Raw genomic sequence first — 17866 nt, 5'->3', positions numbered from 1 at the left:
CGAGCTTTAGGCTGAACGTCTGAAATCAGAACAAAAAAATAATTTCCATAATCAGCATCCTACCAAAGAATTAAAAAGGGAAAAAAAGAGGCGAATAAAATGAGAAAGGGCTGGAATGCATTATGTTTTCGAATTGCTGCTGTTTATGTGGCAACCTGTGGTAGCGTAATGGCTGCTTTCCAGGAGAAATCGCACGAGCAAACAGTGAAGGACCTTAGAACTGGGGCTCGCTCACTTAGAAGCTGGCTCAGCTGTCGGGATTCTGTAGCTGAGCACATGACTGTACTCTGCTGCTCTTCTCATCCCCTTTGCCGAATACAGCAGCCCTTCCTGCAGCAGAATGTAAGCTATTGGCTTGCTCCTGACACGTGACAAATGAAAGCTCTTCGTTGTGTCTTTCTCCTTGCCAATCTGTGTGCGGAACACTGATAGGCCAAGCTGATGCGCAGGCAATTTATCATCTTGATCTCCCACCGACTCAGGGAGCTCTTCTGTCACCAGTATTGATTTCAGAGGATGGACCAAATTTCCTACGATTTCCATTAAGAATTAAGAAAAAAAAAGATATAAGCACGCAGGGTAGCCAGGCAGACATGGATATGAGGTGGCACTGTGAATCGTTTCAGGTAGAATCTTTTCTCACAGCCGACACTGAGCACAGGCTGAGCACTGCAGCATGCAGAGTCCTTCACGTCTCCTTTTGTTTCTGTGCAAGCAAGACCAAATGTAGAACGGGGGGTTGGAGACGCCGCGTCTCAGCGGCTAATGCCAACATGATTTGTTTTATTCTCTTCCTAAATCATGAGCGGAGGAGAGACTGCATGTAATATTAAAAGCACACGACACCTGCATGTTCCATGTATGTTTAAGAAATGCTTTCTGTGTTTCCCTTCTTGGTCTTGTGTCCTGAAATTTTTGGCTGCCTCTTTGTTACGGCTTTGTCTGAATGAGCAGAGAGCTACTGCTGCTGCGTTCAGGTTTTTCCAGCACGTCTTGCAAACACTGTACACTAAATGACAGCGCTGGTAGAAAAAAAAAAGCATGACCTAACGCTGCTCCAAGCATGTGAGTGACAGCCTGGAATGGTAATCTAATTATTTTGGCAACTAAAAATGGCTTAATCGTTGACCATGACGACATTTTTTATTCCAGACCTTTTTTTTGGTTTTCCTTATTCCATCTTGCAAACAAAAAACATTCCTGGGAGAGTACTGCATGTTGAGATAGGCTAACAATGGAGAATGCCTTTAATTAAATGTTACCGTTATAAATGTAGAGTATAATTTTTTTTTTATTTTTTTTTAATTTCCAATTGTGCATGCTGTATTAAGTATCATTGCTTCAATTCGAGGTGTATGTTTTAATTTGTATTTTTAATGCTATACTAAATTGTTTCTAAGTTTTGTTTGATTTTATTTTATTTTGTGTCATGAACAAAATTCTCATTTTGTTTTTGAAATACACCAAAAGGTATCTTTTATTTTTGTTAAAATGAGAATTGATCCTCCGAATCATGGCATCTAGATAATGCATCTGCTGTTATGTAACGTTTCAGTTATTCGGTTTAAATTATGTATTTATTCATCTGGGTCAAGCTTACGCCATAGTCTTTTGGTTTAAAAAATAGAGCAAAAAATAAAATAAAAAACACTATATATATATATATATATATATATATATATATATATATATATATATATATATATATATATATATATTTATATTCTTTAGTATTAAAAAAAAATTGCCACAAATGAAAGAGGTTAAAAAAAAAAGAATGATCACTTGGAGTATATAGGTCACTACTGATACTCGCATATAGGAGATATATTTTTTAATGGCAGAGTACATTGTACGTTGAAATAGACTGTAATGTGCCCCTAATGGTAACAATGAAAGCGTTTTGTAGTTCATATATGTGAACATGAAGGACAGAAAAAATTGCCGAACAAATTGTGCATATGCACTTTGATGTATAAACCATGAGTTGTACTGAAAGCATGTGAAGTTTTTCTTGACACGCTCATGAAAAGGTTATGTATGTAATTGAATTTACACGACATGAAACACTGCAGGGTTGATGTCTTTCCTTAGAACATTTTTTTATCTTTTTCTTGGGTGGCAATAAAAGTTAAGTACATTTTTTTTACCTTTATATTTCTTATGATGAGGCATATGATATGTAGGTGTACAACTCTTTCAGTGTTCAGAACAGCCATTACTGCTGCTTGCCTAGCTTTTTTAAGTGCTGCTCTTCTTGTATTCTTGCTTTCTTTCTATTTACTTACCTATGTATTACTACTCGTTTCTCAAGAGCATTGACCACATTATATGTCACTCAAGGTTAAAGCTGAACTCTTGGAGGATGTAAAACAGCCTCAGTTATCCCCCAAACCTTCCTATTTGCGGGTAAACACTTAACAAAAACCTCCCAACCACCTTCCTTGGTGCTTTGAAGATGAAATCATGTGACTTCACCAGCTATTGCCTCTCTCTGCCTCTCTTAGCTTTGAATGGAGATTTATGGTAGCAAAGTTGCACGAAAGGGATAGGCCAAGTGTCAGACTGTGTCCACAATACCTAGCTCTTGGTGATAGAGCTACCTACACTATCATTTACATCTTCAGACTGCAAACAAAGGGGTACATACTGTTAAAATCAACAGTGGAGGATGGAGGTCATTCAACTCTAACTCCCATATAAAAGTAGACTCAGACTGTCATAAAAATTTTAAATCACCTCACTAGATGGATTTAGGAAGTCCATCCTACCTAATCAGATCTTTACTTTTTATTCAGATTTCTCTAGAGCGCTTCATGCTCACACCAGTTACAGAAGATCTTATTTTAGTATTGTACAGGTAGTCCCCTGGTTAATGAATGAGATAGGCACTATAGGTACTTTGTTAACCTGAATATTTCTTAATTTGGAACGGATATACTTTTTTATTACAGTATAGAAACATGGACAGACGCTTTTCATAAAATACAGTGCCTCTGCTGCCCCCCTTGTCCCACCTTTGTTCCCCTACACCATTTGTGCCACCTGTGTGTCGGGGGGACCTTTTGCCTTCTTTGTGCTACCTCTGACCCCCTTTGAATTATCATTGGCCCTAGTTTTTGCTACTTGGGTCTCCACTACAGCCCCCTGTGTCCCCTGTGCTTAATACTCACCTCACCAAGGTGAGCACTCTGAAGCTCACCGCAGAGTTGATCGGTGCCAGCTCCCAAAAATTACATCATCGGGATGGGGTGTTGCGCTCATATCAGCAGTTGGTTTGTAAGTCGGACGTTCATAAGATGAGGACCACCTGTTGTTTTTTCTCATGTATTTTGATGACATAGGTGTTTAACTCATATAGTCTCAACCTTCCTTTAAAATGAATGCTCTCTCCCAAGTTTTTTCCACCAACAGTCTAGCTTTTTCTCTCGCCTCTGGGCCCCACACTTCCCTCTAGACCCTCATCAGATGGGACACACCACTTATCTCAGGCAGTTTCCAGTCATTCAGATGTCCTGTCTCCTGATTCCTTCCATACTGCACACTGTTTAGCAAGGTGCTGGGCACTTATCTCCTGTAGGGAACTTGAAGGTTTGACTACCATCCATAAGCTCTCACCAACTTTCCAGCACGGTTCTATATATTCTGCATAAGAGATAACCCCCCTTGCTGCAAATTACTAACTCCACCACCACCACCCATCATGCTAAATAATGTTCTTTATCCAAACCTAACACAGCCCCTCTGTATACAAAGAGAAGATCCCTATGAAACTCAGAGCAGAGATCACACAGCTTGATCAACTGTGCAATGTAGCCATAGGCAGCTGGTAAACACGTGATCCAGTGAAACTCATTTCAAGACCTGTGTCTTTTCTACAAGTTGGCAAAAATCCATCCCCAAGGTAAACTGCTTTGCTGTCTGAAATGTCTTTTTACAGACTCAGCCCCCTCCTTGATTTAGAAACTGCTAAAGTGTATCTTAGACTAAATTTAGGTTTAGGTAACAATCGTTGGCTTAGTGATCATAGAATTGTCCTAAAACGCTGCGTTTACATTATGATCCCACTCTCAGATTCCTTCCCCAGCTACTGCAGCTGTCAGTAGGGAGTTTCCTTGAGATGCCCACCATGCACTTATTACTAGGGATGGGACGAATCCACAATTTCTTCGAATCCGAATCCGGATCCGAATCTAAAAAGGTTCTCGAATATCTCGAACCTTTCGAATCCCGAATCTAACGAATCCTGCACATAAAAATTGTGCGATCCGTGGTATAGTTGCCCGCAGTATAGGTACCCAGGCATAGGTAGCGAGGTAAAGGTGCCTGCAGTATAGCTAGCTAGGTATGGGTGCCTTCAATATTGGTAGCTTTCAGTATAGGTAGCAAGGTATAGGGGCCTTCAGTATAGGTAGAAAGGTATATGGGCCTTCAGTATAGGTAGCAGGGTATATGGGCCTTCAGTATAGGTAGCAGGGTATATGGGCCTTCAGTATAGGTAGCAGGGTATATGGGCCTTCAGTATAGGTAGCAGGGTTTATGGGCCTTCAGTATAGGTAGCAGGGTATATGGGCCTTCAGTATAGGTAGCAGGGTATATGGGCCTTCAGTATAGGTAGCAGGGTATATGGGCCTTCAGTATAGGTAGCAGGGTATATGGGCCTTCACTAGGGGGAACCAGGAAGTCGGCGAGAGGTCTGCCGCTCTGCGCTCCGCTATGGATAGGTGAGTGGATGCGGGCAGGGGGGGGCGAGCGGAGGAGGCGCGGGGGGGTCGGAGGAGGTCGGAGGAGGACGAGTGCGAGCGGCGGATGCGCGGCGATGCGGCGTCGGGATTCGGCGGATTCGTATAGTGGAAAATGGCGTCGGGATTCGAATCCACGAATCTCGAATATTTCCTAATATTCGAGGGATTCGTGGATTCGCCGGATTCGTCGTCCCACCCCTACTTATTACTATTATCTGAGATATTGGGAATAGAACAGAAGATAGGTGTAGTGTGGTATTAGTGGGAGTGTGGTGAAGCCAAGATAATTGGCATGACTGCTTGATGACATTTTCATGTTCTTTGAATAAAACAAGAAATACTTATTTCCATTTCTTTATGTATGATTTATCAGTTGTTTAATCTGAAAACTCACTATGTTAAATTGACTGTGACAAGTTCAAGTACCTCCTTAGGAAAACATAAGTACCCCCTGGGCTTCTGTGGCCTTTACTGAAGTCCAGACTTGAAGTTCAGTAGTGCAGAGACTGCTCATGTACGATGTAATAAGCTTTCATAGCAGACAGGCACCATATAAAGACACAAGCAGCTTGTGGCTTGCGGAATCCAGTTATTGGTGCAAATTCCACAAGGCGATATATTTGTTAAAGCTTTCTGCGATGTAAGATTAAAAAGTATAGAGGAGCTCTCTGATTTATTCACGCAGACGAAATGATGTGCCGTAGGTCCTGCAAGGGACCAGTAGTTCCCTCCTAAGGTAATGGTGTAATTATAATGCAGCAAGCTGAGGAAGGGGAACACTGAGGAGCATGGAAATTAATAAGACTGTAGACTAGGGGACAGCATCATAAATTAAAATGGGGACCTTTAAATCAGCATGCAAGGCAACATCTCCTCGGTGTATAGTAGAGCAGCAGATGCATCTGAAGGGCTGAGACACCAGGTGAGATCTTTGTCCCGTCTCCTCTCTGGAGTCCTCCTCCTGTCTGACTGAGACAATATTCCTACCTTCCCCCATTAGAACAATTGCATTGCATGTTCTACTATTCCTGGCCATTTTTTTCCCTGTCAAAGCTTTCTTACCTCAGCCAGTCGCTAACATGGTTTAGATTCAGACCACAAACCTCGCTATTGCTACCTTCATTGCTTAGCTAGATAATAGGTCAGTAGGACTTCTCCCGCCTAATGCCTTGTTTACGGTAGCTTTAAACGTGTATTTGTCTGAATTAAGCAGCAAGACACTGACTAAAGGAAGAAAGCACAGAAGGCCATTATTGATACCTATCTGGCCATAATCGCCACATACTGTGGACAAATGAAATTCTCATTGACCTTGCATGATTGAGATGATATATCAGAGCAGCAGATGTAATTATGGATTCCATCCAAGGGCAAGCCTCAGGCATGGTTCTATCAATAGCAGAATTTCTGTACACCTGCTGAAAAAAGAGCAGGCCTTTGGGAAAGGGATAGAAATTACACTGATATCATGGATTTTTATCATCCAAAACTAGGCCATGGGTATCGCTTGGAACACAAATTTTAAAATCAATACCGAAGATGAGAGAAACAAATGAGAGTTTTTCTTGTCTTTCACAACAAGGAGATAGCCAAGCTCTGCTGTGTCATCTTTTATAGCAGCCATAAGTCTACAGGCTAGATTCACTAAATGCACTAAAATTAATGTGCTTAGGCAACACATGGCAATTTTACTTGTATTTTACATAAGTAACAAAGCTGGCTCAGAGCAATTTGAATTTACACTGTTAGAATGGTTGAATAAAAGACAGCCATTTATCAGCTTTAACCAGCAAAAAAATAGCTGACCTGAACCCACCCCTACACATACTGTATTCTGTATACCAGTTGATCCAGGGGAAGGTGAAAAATCTTTACAGCCTTGAGCCAATTAGCCTTAAAGGGAAGATCCGCGCATAGTAGAAAAAACAAACTGCACTTACCTGGGGCTTCTTCCAGCTCCTGGTAGCCGATCGGTGCCCTCGCCGCAGCTCCTCTCCCTCCCGGCGTCCAGCGGTGAAGAAGCCGACCTCGCAAGGTCGGCTTCCAGGTCGGCGTCACAGGGACGAATCTAAGGGGGGGGGGGGGGGGGCAAGCGGGTATCTTGCCCCAGGCGCAGTTTGTTGAATTCTTAAAAAGGCGGCAAAATTTGGATGGGGAATAAGAGTTTAGGCACCAAAACCTGACCTTGCCCCAGGCGCACCTTGGTCTAGATCTAGATGGGCGTCATGTGCGCTCCAAGGCGCAGGCCACGTGATGTAAGTGACATCATCGGGTCTCTACTGTGCAGGCGCAGTAGTTCTGCACCTGCGCAGTAGAGACCCAATGATGTCCATACACCACGTGACCCCCCGCCGTGGAGCAAATGGAAGCCATCCTGGAAGCCGACCTGGAGAGGTCGACTTCTTCACCGCTGGAGGGAGAGGAGCTGCGGCGAGGGCACTGATCGACTACCAGGAGCTGGAAAAAGCCCCAAGTAAGTACAGTTTGTTTTTTCTATTATGCGCGAACCTTCCCTTTAAAAAGGAAAATGTCTCCCCCGGCTCCAGATAGCAGTCAGATAAATCCCTGGATCAACTCTGCCTGGAATTGCCTAGTAATTATAGCCGTGGATGCCCTTCAATGCAAGGAAAGCATCCAAGGCTTCTTGAAATGCAGATAAAGAGATTACAAAGAATACTTTCTGAAGTAATATATATTACCTTTTAATAACTTTTACTGTAAAGAACCCCCTTCTACATAGATAGTTATGGGCCTAATGCACTAACTAGCGGTACCAGTGGTGCTCATCCAATATTCGGGTATCCAAACTACCCAGATAATCCAAACTTTTTCCACTATCCGAACTTTGAATAGCAAATTATGGATATGCTTTAAAATCCGAATAGACTATCTGAGCAAACACGGATTTCCCATCTGAAATCCGAAATCCGGGCGGATAGTTAGTTCAGATATCCGAGCAGAAGCCAAAATCACCTTCAATGGCAAAATTCCCTTTTGAAGGCATTCAGGCCTAGAGAGAGAGAGAGCGAGAACGAGAGATAGTTTTGGGGAGGATTTTAAGTCCCCACATCATCAATAATATTTCCCCTTAAAAAAATATGATGCTACATGCCTCACTTACCCCCCCCCCCCCAAAAAAAATGTTTTAAAAGCAATTTAAAGCCCACTTCCGGTTTTCAACCTAGATATCCGAATTGAATGTGACTGAATTGAATGTGACGTGTGCAGAGAGTCTATATAGGTGCTACACACTGAGCTGGTGGTGATTTCAGATGCAGCCTTAGTGGTGTGCGCTGGCGTTCTCCTTGCTGTTTGAAAAGGGGTATCCGAGCAGCACTGAGCGGTACTATTGATAAAAACTTTCTTTTACAAAAATCTCAGTTTGTTTGAATAATTAAAAAAAAAAAAGTATTAATAGCAGCACCAATCCAATACCTCCTAAAGAAAGCTCTATTTGTAAGAAGAAAAGGAGGTAAAATTGTAAAAAATGGACTGGTCACTAAGGGGGTGTAAACCTTTTGTCCTCAAGAGGTTAAATAACCGCATAAGTACAGAATGCTTCCAGCCATGGGAGTGTGACTAAGTTGATGTGTGCCCATGACCACACATGTGAAATGAGCAGTCCTGACTCCCGGGGGCCGGCATGGTGGCCAGAATGGCATGGTGCTGGAAAATAGTTGGGGAGCCCACAGACTACAGGGGGTTAGAGGAAGCCCCAGGTGAGTATGAATGCTTGTGGTCATTTTGTCTCCGATTTCTTTTAAATGTAAGTGCAAATTCACCCTGTCTTTCCACCATAATGGTAACAACAGGGCAGCCTGTAAAAGTCTGTGTTGGTGTCAGTCACTCAAGTAGTACAAGTGTGGAAAACAACTAACAAGGTCTCCTGTTTTCTGTAGCTGATTACTCTAACAGGAGGAGGAAATACCTGAGCTGGTAGTAATCAAAAAGGAAGTACACATTTCAGGCTTGTAAATAGGTGAAGCTTAGACAGAGACTTTGTACTAGACCTACATGAGTTTTATGCTCCATTCATAGCCCGAGGAAGCGGGATATGCCTGCAAAACGCGTTGCACATTCTGGAGTATGTGAATAAATATTTGGTTGAACTCTATCAACAGTTTCTTGTGTCTACTTGGAGGAGGGAAATCCACCTCGGCCTTGACTTTTAAGCTTTTGATCGACTTTTATCCTTTTGGCGCCTCTTTTTGCCTGTACTATTATTTAATATAATTGATGAAATCCGCATAAAAAAATCATCAACTGAAAAGTGCTGCACACATGTCCCGTGCAATGCTCTCTGACACCAAGATACATCTTGCATAGAGGCTGAAAGAGCAGGTCAGAATTCCTCTCTCCCTGCCCTCCTGGAGATTAATCTTGACAGCAGGTATTTTTCTTTTACATATGCACCCTCCCCTCACCCACATATCTGGGGGAAATAATTATTGTCACTCCTAGTGAGCGGATGTGGAGGAATTTTAGGGCGTGTGACCGACATTTTAGATCATTACTAATTTCTGCAAATGTGAGCTGCTGCTTAACTTGTGCAGGTGTTGGGGAGCAGCTGTGCCTAAACTCTTGGAAACTAACCATACGCATTAAATTCGGGTCACATTATACAACAGATCGTGCATTTATACCAAAGTCCAGTGCGTTTATTTTGGGAACATCGGCTGACACAAGCTGCGAGCAGCCCATCGAACATGTGGTGTGACGCTTCTTCAGATGAAAGTGTTGATGCTGCAGATTACTACGTAAATCATTTTAGCTTTAAAACGTTTTAATTAGCTACCCAACATGTTTTATTTCAAAGCGCTGCTTTTAACTTCACGCTTCACAAAGTCCATGTTAATCTTTGATTAGGATTGTTTTTGTTGCTAATCCTTCATGTTTTCTCTTTTCTGATGCTGCCCAGAATGCTCACATGAAAGAATGCAACAAGGAAACTGTTTAAGGGAACTTAAATGCCAAAAATTCTAAAAAAAAAAAAAAAAAGAGGCAGTTGTATATAAAAAGATGTTAGATGTTGAAAACACTTTACAATACACTTCTGTAGTCAGCGGCTAGGGATTAGCACTTTTGCCTTGCAACTTTGAACTCTTGGTTCAGATTCATTGGGGACAGTGCCTAATTGAGTTGGGATTTTCTATCCTGTATGATTTCTGAGCAAGATACCAAGAAAACAGGTTACAGCTCTTGTTACACCTACCCAACCCCCGTCTTCCGTATTCCTCAGACCCCGCCTCCTTCTGTAGAACAAGTCTGTGTTCCAAGCAATGAGAAGACCTCGGCACTTATTCAATTCACTATTTCTCCTTAGTTTTCTCCTAGGTGATATTTTTAAACTTGTCAATAAAATGCCCTTTAAAGTGAATAAGAACCCTTATAAAAAAAGTCAGATACTCACCTAAGGAGATGGAGGCTCTGGGTACCATATGGCATTCCCTCTCCCGGTCCCCGCTGTTTGTTGGCTGCCCTGTAGAGGTATTCGACCGTTTTGGTCAAATACCGCTGTCTCCCGGCCGAAGGGAGGCTTCGGAAATGCTTCGGGAGCCCGAGTGCTCCCTAAGACGGGCTGCTCTACACTGCGCACGCGCCCTTTATGACGCACTCGCTTGTGCCCCGCCTGTCTTCGGGAGGACTTGGCTCCCAAAGACTTCCGAAGTGCCCTCGGCGGGGGATGTGTACGGAGGAGCCAGCGCAGCACCAGGGCACCGGGAGAGGAGAGGGATGGCTCAATAGGACCGAGCCTCCCCTCTCCTTAGGTGAGTATCTGACTTTTTTTTATTTAATAACCGATTCCCATTAGCTTTAAGCCACTAGCAAGTGAGAAAATCCTTTTTTGTCCTTTTTTGGTCCTTTTTTCAGTTGCAAAAATAGATGATAAAAAAATATCATCTAGGAGAAAACTAATGAGAAAAAGTTAATTGCGTATGGGCCCGTGGCCTTTACTCAATTCACTTTTTCTCCAATGTTTTCTCCTAGGTGATATTTTCAGACCTTATCAATGAAATCCCATTTTGCCCACCAGCAATTAAAAAAAACCCACTTTTGTTATTTTGACGGCATCAAAGCCACTCTGTAGTGAAAGGATTCTTAAGCTGGCCACTAACGGTCCAATTTCTAGCGAAAAATCGTTCGAGCGATCAGAAATTCTGATCGGACGAAAAATCGTTCACTACACCATCGACTAACCAATCATTGCTTCCTATCTATCACGACCACCAAGAAAATCCAACTTTTCGTTTGACGAAAATTCATTCGGGCGACATTTTTTTTCACTCGTTCATAATCGATTGTGTCCACCAATGGAGATTATTTACAACCAATCCGATAAGAATTTCTGATCGCTCAAACGATTTTTCGCTAGAAATTGGACCGTGGCCAGCTTTAATTAATTTTACGGTCGAAGATCTCCTTCTTCGGAGTACATTTAAACTCTCCCAGTGCTAGCATGCATCATATTAATTTTGTTCATTTATTGCTGTAATAGACCCATGCTAAATGACTGAGTCCTGAGCTGTTTGTTGAGAGTCATGTAGAAAAGAGACATTTTTTTGTACAAGGAACAATATATACACATTGGGCCATAGGCAATTCACTTTTTCTCCTTAGTTTTCTCCTAAATGATGTTTTAAAACGTATCAATAAAATGCCCTTTAAACCACCAACAGGCAAGAAAATATTCACGGTAGTTTTGATGGTACTTTTTCCACCTACTTTTTGGTACTTTTTCAATTGCAAAGTGCTGAAAAGTTATTCCAAATAGAGGCTGAAAAATTATCTCCGAGGAGAAAGCTCAGGAGAAAAAGGTAATTGCATATGGGCCATTGTCTCTCCACGTACAGTGCTATAGGACAGTGAGATAACTTAAATATTATTTCTAATGACAACATTATATAGATTATGTAGTTTAAGGCTACTTTCCCAGCAAGACGTTGCATTTTAGGAGACGTTATGGTCGCATAACGTGCCCCTAACGCAACGCATGGTGGTGTTGAAGTTGGACGTCAGATTGAGCCGCGTTATGCAGCTCTCAAAGCAGCCGCTCAGAGTTGGTGATAGGAAGTCCGGATCTTTTTAAGGATTCAGATCATTTGAATTGTATCATTGAAAAGATCCATATCTTTGAACCAAATCATTTGAATCATTTTACTAGGGAAGCAGAATGGGTGAAATGACTAGCAGGACAGGACTTTCCCTGCACTGTACATTCTGTATGTACCTGTTTCTTCCACACAGACATCCACTGTGAACAGAATCGTTCATTGTGGTGATCCAGATGATTCGACTCACAAAAAAGATCCGGATCAAATGAACGATTCGTTCATGATCCGGACAACATTACGAGTTCCACCACGAGTCACCACAGTGCAGTGAATATTAATTAGCCATGTGGCTGGCTGTGGAGGAGGAGGGGAGACCTCCTCCTCCAACATTACTGAGCATGTGCAAACAGTCTAGCGTGGCTTAGCCCAGTATAACGTACAGCATGCAGCACTTTGTTTAAACGTGCTGCGTTACTATGTAACGCAACGTGGGCACTGTGAACAGCACATTGATTTTACAGTCTGTGAGTTAGGCTACGTTACTGGCTGCTGTAACGTGGGACTTTAACGTCCCACTGTGAAACCAGCCTAAGTGTTTAAAACACAATAATATTCTGACGGACGGCATTTTTTATTTGGTTTTAGCTCAGTTTCTATTTTTTTTTCATTTTCTATTACAATTGACCAATAATATGCTTATAAACGATATTTTAGTTGGAGGTATAAAAATTTACTTTCCTTATCAAAATCCCATTTCAGTGTATCATCATTATCTGCCAGAAACATCTATAGGCTCTAAGCCCATCAATCCAGCGGGCTCAGAATATGCATAAATTCTCTTGACAGGTGAGAGGTTAATCCTGACAATTTATCTGACTGGTAGAATAATAAACAGACGGGAGGCATGCTGGGTAGAGATAATGTAGACAGAGCCTCAGAAGATAGGCAAATAGAAGGATAATGTCAGCCACTGTATGCCGGCACGTGTTGGCCAAACATCATCAGGTATTAGTGACGCTCGTCAGACAGATTTTAACCTGGTGATAGTTGTGCGTGAATTTATGGGTAAGGTCAGATTGTTAACGATAACAGATGAGAAAACGTGACTGGTTCTCCTTGTTGTCAAGATGAGGAATGACTTTGACTCTTTGTGTGCCATTTGCTAGTCCTGTGCACTATCTGGCCAATTTTCTGTAACAGAGATTGATTATCTTCCAGGGGTAGTTGGAGGCGAGGTGTGTAAACATGTTACCTAAAAACCTGAGGTTGGGGAAACTGTGCTGTGGGCTATGATTTTAAATGTCACCATCTGCAAATATGATGGCTTTGATATTACAAAATGGCATACAGGGACCAGGATAATTTTTACAATTAAGGCCACTGCAGCTTTAAGGGCTTGCTGCAAGGCCACACAACTCAGCACACAAGTGATCCCCTCCCCTTGCTTTTATGCCCACCAACAGAGCTTTCTGTTGGTGGGCTATGATCGCTCCCAGGATGTTTATTTTTTATATAAATATTTATTTCTTTATTTTTATAATAAATTTGCCTTTTTTATCCCTCCCTCCATTCCCCCTCCCCCCGCCAACCAATCAGCACGACTGACTGTCATAGGCTTCAGCCTAGGACAGCGAATCACTTCCTTGTCACATGGCTGTCCCCAGTACAGCGCTGGTGCAGATAGCAGCGCTGTACCATGTAAATTGATAGTGATTTCACATCTAACAGTCTCCTAGTGGCGATTGCCGCTGGAAGGCTGATGACGGAGTGGAACTCCATCATTCAAGCTGGGGTGCGCACGATCCCATGCAATCTCCTCCCCTAGGACTTCAGTCCAGTTGGCGTGGAGTGGTCCTCGGGCTGCCACTCCGCTCCCGCCAATCGGTGTGGAGCAGATGTTAAGAGGTTAAAGGGAAGGTTCAGGGAGGGGATTCAAAAAATAAAAATAAATTTCCACTTACCTGGGGCTTCCTCCAGCCCGTGGCAGGCAGGAGGTGCCCTCGCCACCGCTCCGCAGGCTCCCGGTGGTCTCCGGTGCCCGACCCGACCTGGCCAGGCCGGCTGCCAGGTCGGGCTCCTCTGCGCTCCATTTCCTGGGACTTCTGCATCCCACGACGGCGCGCTGATGTCATCGGACGTCCGCCGGGCTGTACTGCACATGCGCAGAACTACTGCGCATGTGCAGTACAGCCCGGCGGACGTCCGATGACGTCAGCGCGCCGTCGTGGGACGCAGAAGTCCCAGGAAATGGAGCGCAGAGGAGCCCGACCTGGCAGCCGGCCTGGCCAGGTCGGGTCGGGCACCGGAGACCACCGGGAGCCTGCGGAGCGGCGGCGAGGGCACCTCCTGCCTGCCACGGGCTGGAGGAAGCCCCAGGTAAGTGGAAATTTATTTTTATTTTTTGAATCCCCTCCCTGAACCTTCCCTTTAAGTTACGTCACTTGAAGCATGAAAAGAAGGGTAGTGGAGTGGTGTATGTAATGCATACTCTTTATGTAATAACAATCATTTCAAATTGAAAGTTCTCTGGAGAAAAATCACAAACATGGGGGGGCAGCTTTTATGACAGGAGAGCAGCTGTCATATGTTGCACATTATCACTCCCACAAACCTATAAACAGAAAACTCTGCTGAACAAGTAATGTCTTCCCTATTATGTATTTCCTAATCCTATCCTAACATTTCTATAGGGCTTTCCTCCTGTTGGACTCAAAGCACTCAAGAGCTGCAGCCACCCTGCAGTGTTAGGAGGTCTTACCCAAGTTCTTCTTACTGAATAAGTACTGTCCTTAGCCAGGATTCAAACCCTGGTCACTCATGTCAAAGGCAGGGCCCTTAACCTGTACACTATCCAGCCACAACATGGCAAAGTAATGAGAAACAACTTACTTTTACCATAGTGTACCTTTCAATAATTTTTCCAAATCGTTTATTAATTTTATGCAACTTTCCCTTGTTCTGAATTGTTCTAAAATGCTACACAATTCTGGCCTCTGTGTGACAAAGACCCTAGATAGTTCACCTCAGTGCACAATAAACACAAAACTGCTAAAATCCAATACTTGGGGTCCTTTTTACAGGTTCCTATGGCAACCTGCTGCATTGTGCGACTTTCTAGAGCTTCAGCCACTTTGAGACCATCAAAAGCAGTGATAAACATTACATTTGTGAAGAAAAATCAGCTTTAAATAAAGTGCTTAAATTGATTGTGATGGGCAATGCCCTTTGTCCGTCTCAATTCATATTCTGCCGTAGATTAACTTTATATTATTGCAGTTGTGTGAAGGTGCCGATACACATAAGAGAGATCTTACAATCGAATTCCACCTTGGCCAAGAAATCAGGAATTTTTTTTTATCTGTCATCAGTCTATATTTTCTTACTTTTTTTATTTAACCAAAAAGAACATTTGAAATAAAAACATAAATATAATGAAAAACAAACTGAATAGTCAAATGAAGGCCTCATTTCCACACTTGTGCCGGTGGGCGTCTCGGAGGCAGCTGTTCTAATGCGAGTCCACATCTGAAACCTTCTAGCCATGCATGACTATGGGGTTATGCTTGTGAGTTGTGACATGCAATTAATTGACCATCTGCAAATTTGGAAGCAGCCTATTGATTTTAATAGGCTTTGAATCTGTGTCCAAACTCATGTGGGGGAAATTCCTTCCGAATTGCCCCTAGTGGAAATATGCCCTTACAATTGTCCACTGGATTGAGGGTGAACAGAGTCATAGGCATACAACGTGTCAGTTGCCCCTCAACACCTTATTGAAATATCTTAATCTCATTCCGATAACTCTGGGCCAAGAGTCAGATTCATCACCCTTGAGATCTTTCAACCACTAAGCTGTCCCTTGAGGTAACGGAAAGGCTTATGGGATACCCCATATAGTGTTTAAAGACAGCACCCCCCCACACATGTACACACACCCACACAAACACACACACACACCCACACAAACACACACACACACACACACAAACACACACACACACACACACACACAAACACACACCACACACACACACACACACACACACACACCTAACACAGACACAAACACACAACCACACAAATGCGCACATGCCCACACACACACACACACACACACACACACACACACACACACACAAACACACATCCACACAAACACACATCCACACAAACACACACACCCACACAAGCACACACCACACACAGACACAAACACACACACAAACACACACACACCCACACAAACACACACACACACACACGCAAACACATACACACCATACACAGTCACAAACACAAAACCACACAAACACACACATGCCCACACAAACACACACCCACACAAACATGCACATGCCCACACAAACACACACCCACACAAACACACATACACATAAACACACACCCATACACAAACACACACACAAAAACACACACCAACACACAAACACACACCAACACACAAACACACACACACACACACAAACACACACACACACACATACACACACACAAATACACACATGCCCACACAAACACACACACATAAACACACACATGCCCACACACACACACACAAACACGCACACACACAAAAACACACCAACCGACACAAACATGCCCACACAGGGAAACACACATGCATGCATAGTCTGCAATACACAAAAGTCCTGAAATACACAAAATACTGCATTTTCCCTTATATTCTCCTGAAATAGAGTTTGACAGCTTCGCTCAGCTCTAGCAGACACATTCCCCCTAGATATGTAGCGGCACAACAGACGTATAGATATACTGAGCGTTTTTCTATTTCTTTAACAAACGGGTCATGCCTTACATGATTCACTCACATTATAAGTCTGAGGAAATCTACTGGAAAGTGATTTATGACATAAATTAGTTCCGCCATTGTTGGATATAATACTTGGCATATAAACAAATATGCATTCAAAGATAAAGTACAAGTTAAATGACCATCCTCATTAGTTACACATAAGTAAATAGGGGAAGGGTTAGAGTGACTGCACGCACTACCGCCTCCCTGCAAATATATTAACCTTTTGCATATATTGCATTTGCTATTCATAGTACGCCTTCATTTAACTCACAGATACATTAAGTCATAAAATGAACTGGACTCTGGAAAGTTTGGGGGGAAAAAAAGAGAAAAAAAGTCTCAGTTCCACTGAATCCATTGTGATGTGTATGCAGAACGTCAGAACCAATTTCAGAATTGCTGTCTTGCGACAATGCGTGTATTGCAATGTGCGGTACGTCAATGCCAGTCATTTGTAATGTGGAGGTAACGTGCATGTTCTCTGCTAGCACAAAACTTAGCTTACATTATTGCAATGGAACCCAATGCACTGTGGAGTCAATGTGACAATGTGAATGAGACAATTGTGTACTTACGTATGTATGGAGGCACCTGCAGCTGCAGGAGTACACCTCGACCACAGCACTAAGCCCCGCCTACACTAAGCCTCTGCTCCCAACTGCACACACTAAGCCACCACCCACACTAAGCCACCGCCCACACTAAGCCCCCACCCACACTAAGCCAGTGCCCACAACTGCACCATCCACCCTAAGCCATCATCTGCACTAAGCCACCGCCCACTCTAAGCCACCGCCAACACTAAGCCACTGCCAACACTAAGCCATCACCTACACTAAGCCACCGCCCACACTAAGCTACCGCCCACACTAAGCCAGTGCCCACAACTGCACCATCCACCCTAAGCCATCATCTACACTAAGCCACCGCCCACACTAAGCCACCGCCAACACTAAGCCACTGCCAACACTAAGCCATCACCTACACTAAGCCACCGCCCACACTAAGCCCCCACCCACACTAAGCCAGTGCCCACAACTGCACCATCCACCCTAAGCCATCATCTGCACTAAGCCACCGCCCACACTAAGCCACCGCCAACACTAAGCCACTGCCAACACTAAGCCATCACCTACACTAAGCCACCGCCCACACTAAGCTACCGCCCACACTAAGCCAGTGCCCACAACTGCACCATCCACCCTAAGCCATCACCTACACTAAGCCACCGC

The 17866-nt window shown here is 43.4% G+C and overlaps 1 protein-coding gene across 31 annotated transcripts in view; it reads left to right on the top strand.

The window, feature by feature from the left end:
* LOC137504538 (neurexin-1) overlaps nucleotides 1–17866 on the top strand; it is a 2090050-nt gene that overhangs the window by 1971347 nt on the left and 100837 nt on the right. Inside the window, exon 1 of one of the 31 annotated variants that reach the window (XM_068233116.1) lies at nucleotides 447–626. The exons of the other annotated variants lie outside the window; for them this stretch is intronic. Within the exon in view, the coding sequence (XP_068089217.1) occupies nucleotides 594–626 (33 nt within the window). The 5' untranslated portion in view covers nucleotides 447–593. Of the gene's footprint in view, nucleotides 1–446; nucleotides 627–17866 lie in introns of those variants that run through there. 31 annotated transcript variants of the gene reach the window in all.

Source organism: Hyperolius riggenbachi, chromosome 4 (genome assembly GCF_040937935.1).
Source record: "Hyperolius riggenbachi isolate aHypRig1 chromosome 4, aHypRig1.pri, whole genome shotgun sequence".
In the NCBI taxonomy this organism is placed as follows: Eukaryota; Metazoa; Chordata; class Amphibia; order Anura; family Hyperoliidae; genus Hyperolius; species Hyperolius riggenbachi.
The sequence above is the reverse complement of the archived record's forward strand: the minus strand, read 5'-3'. Positions and strand labels throughout refer to the sequence as shown.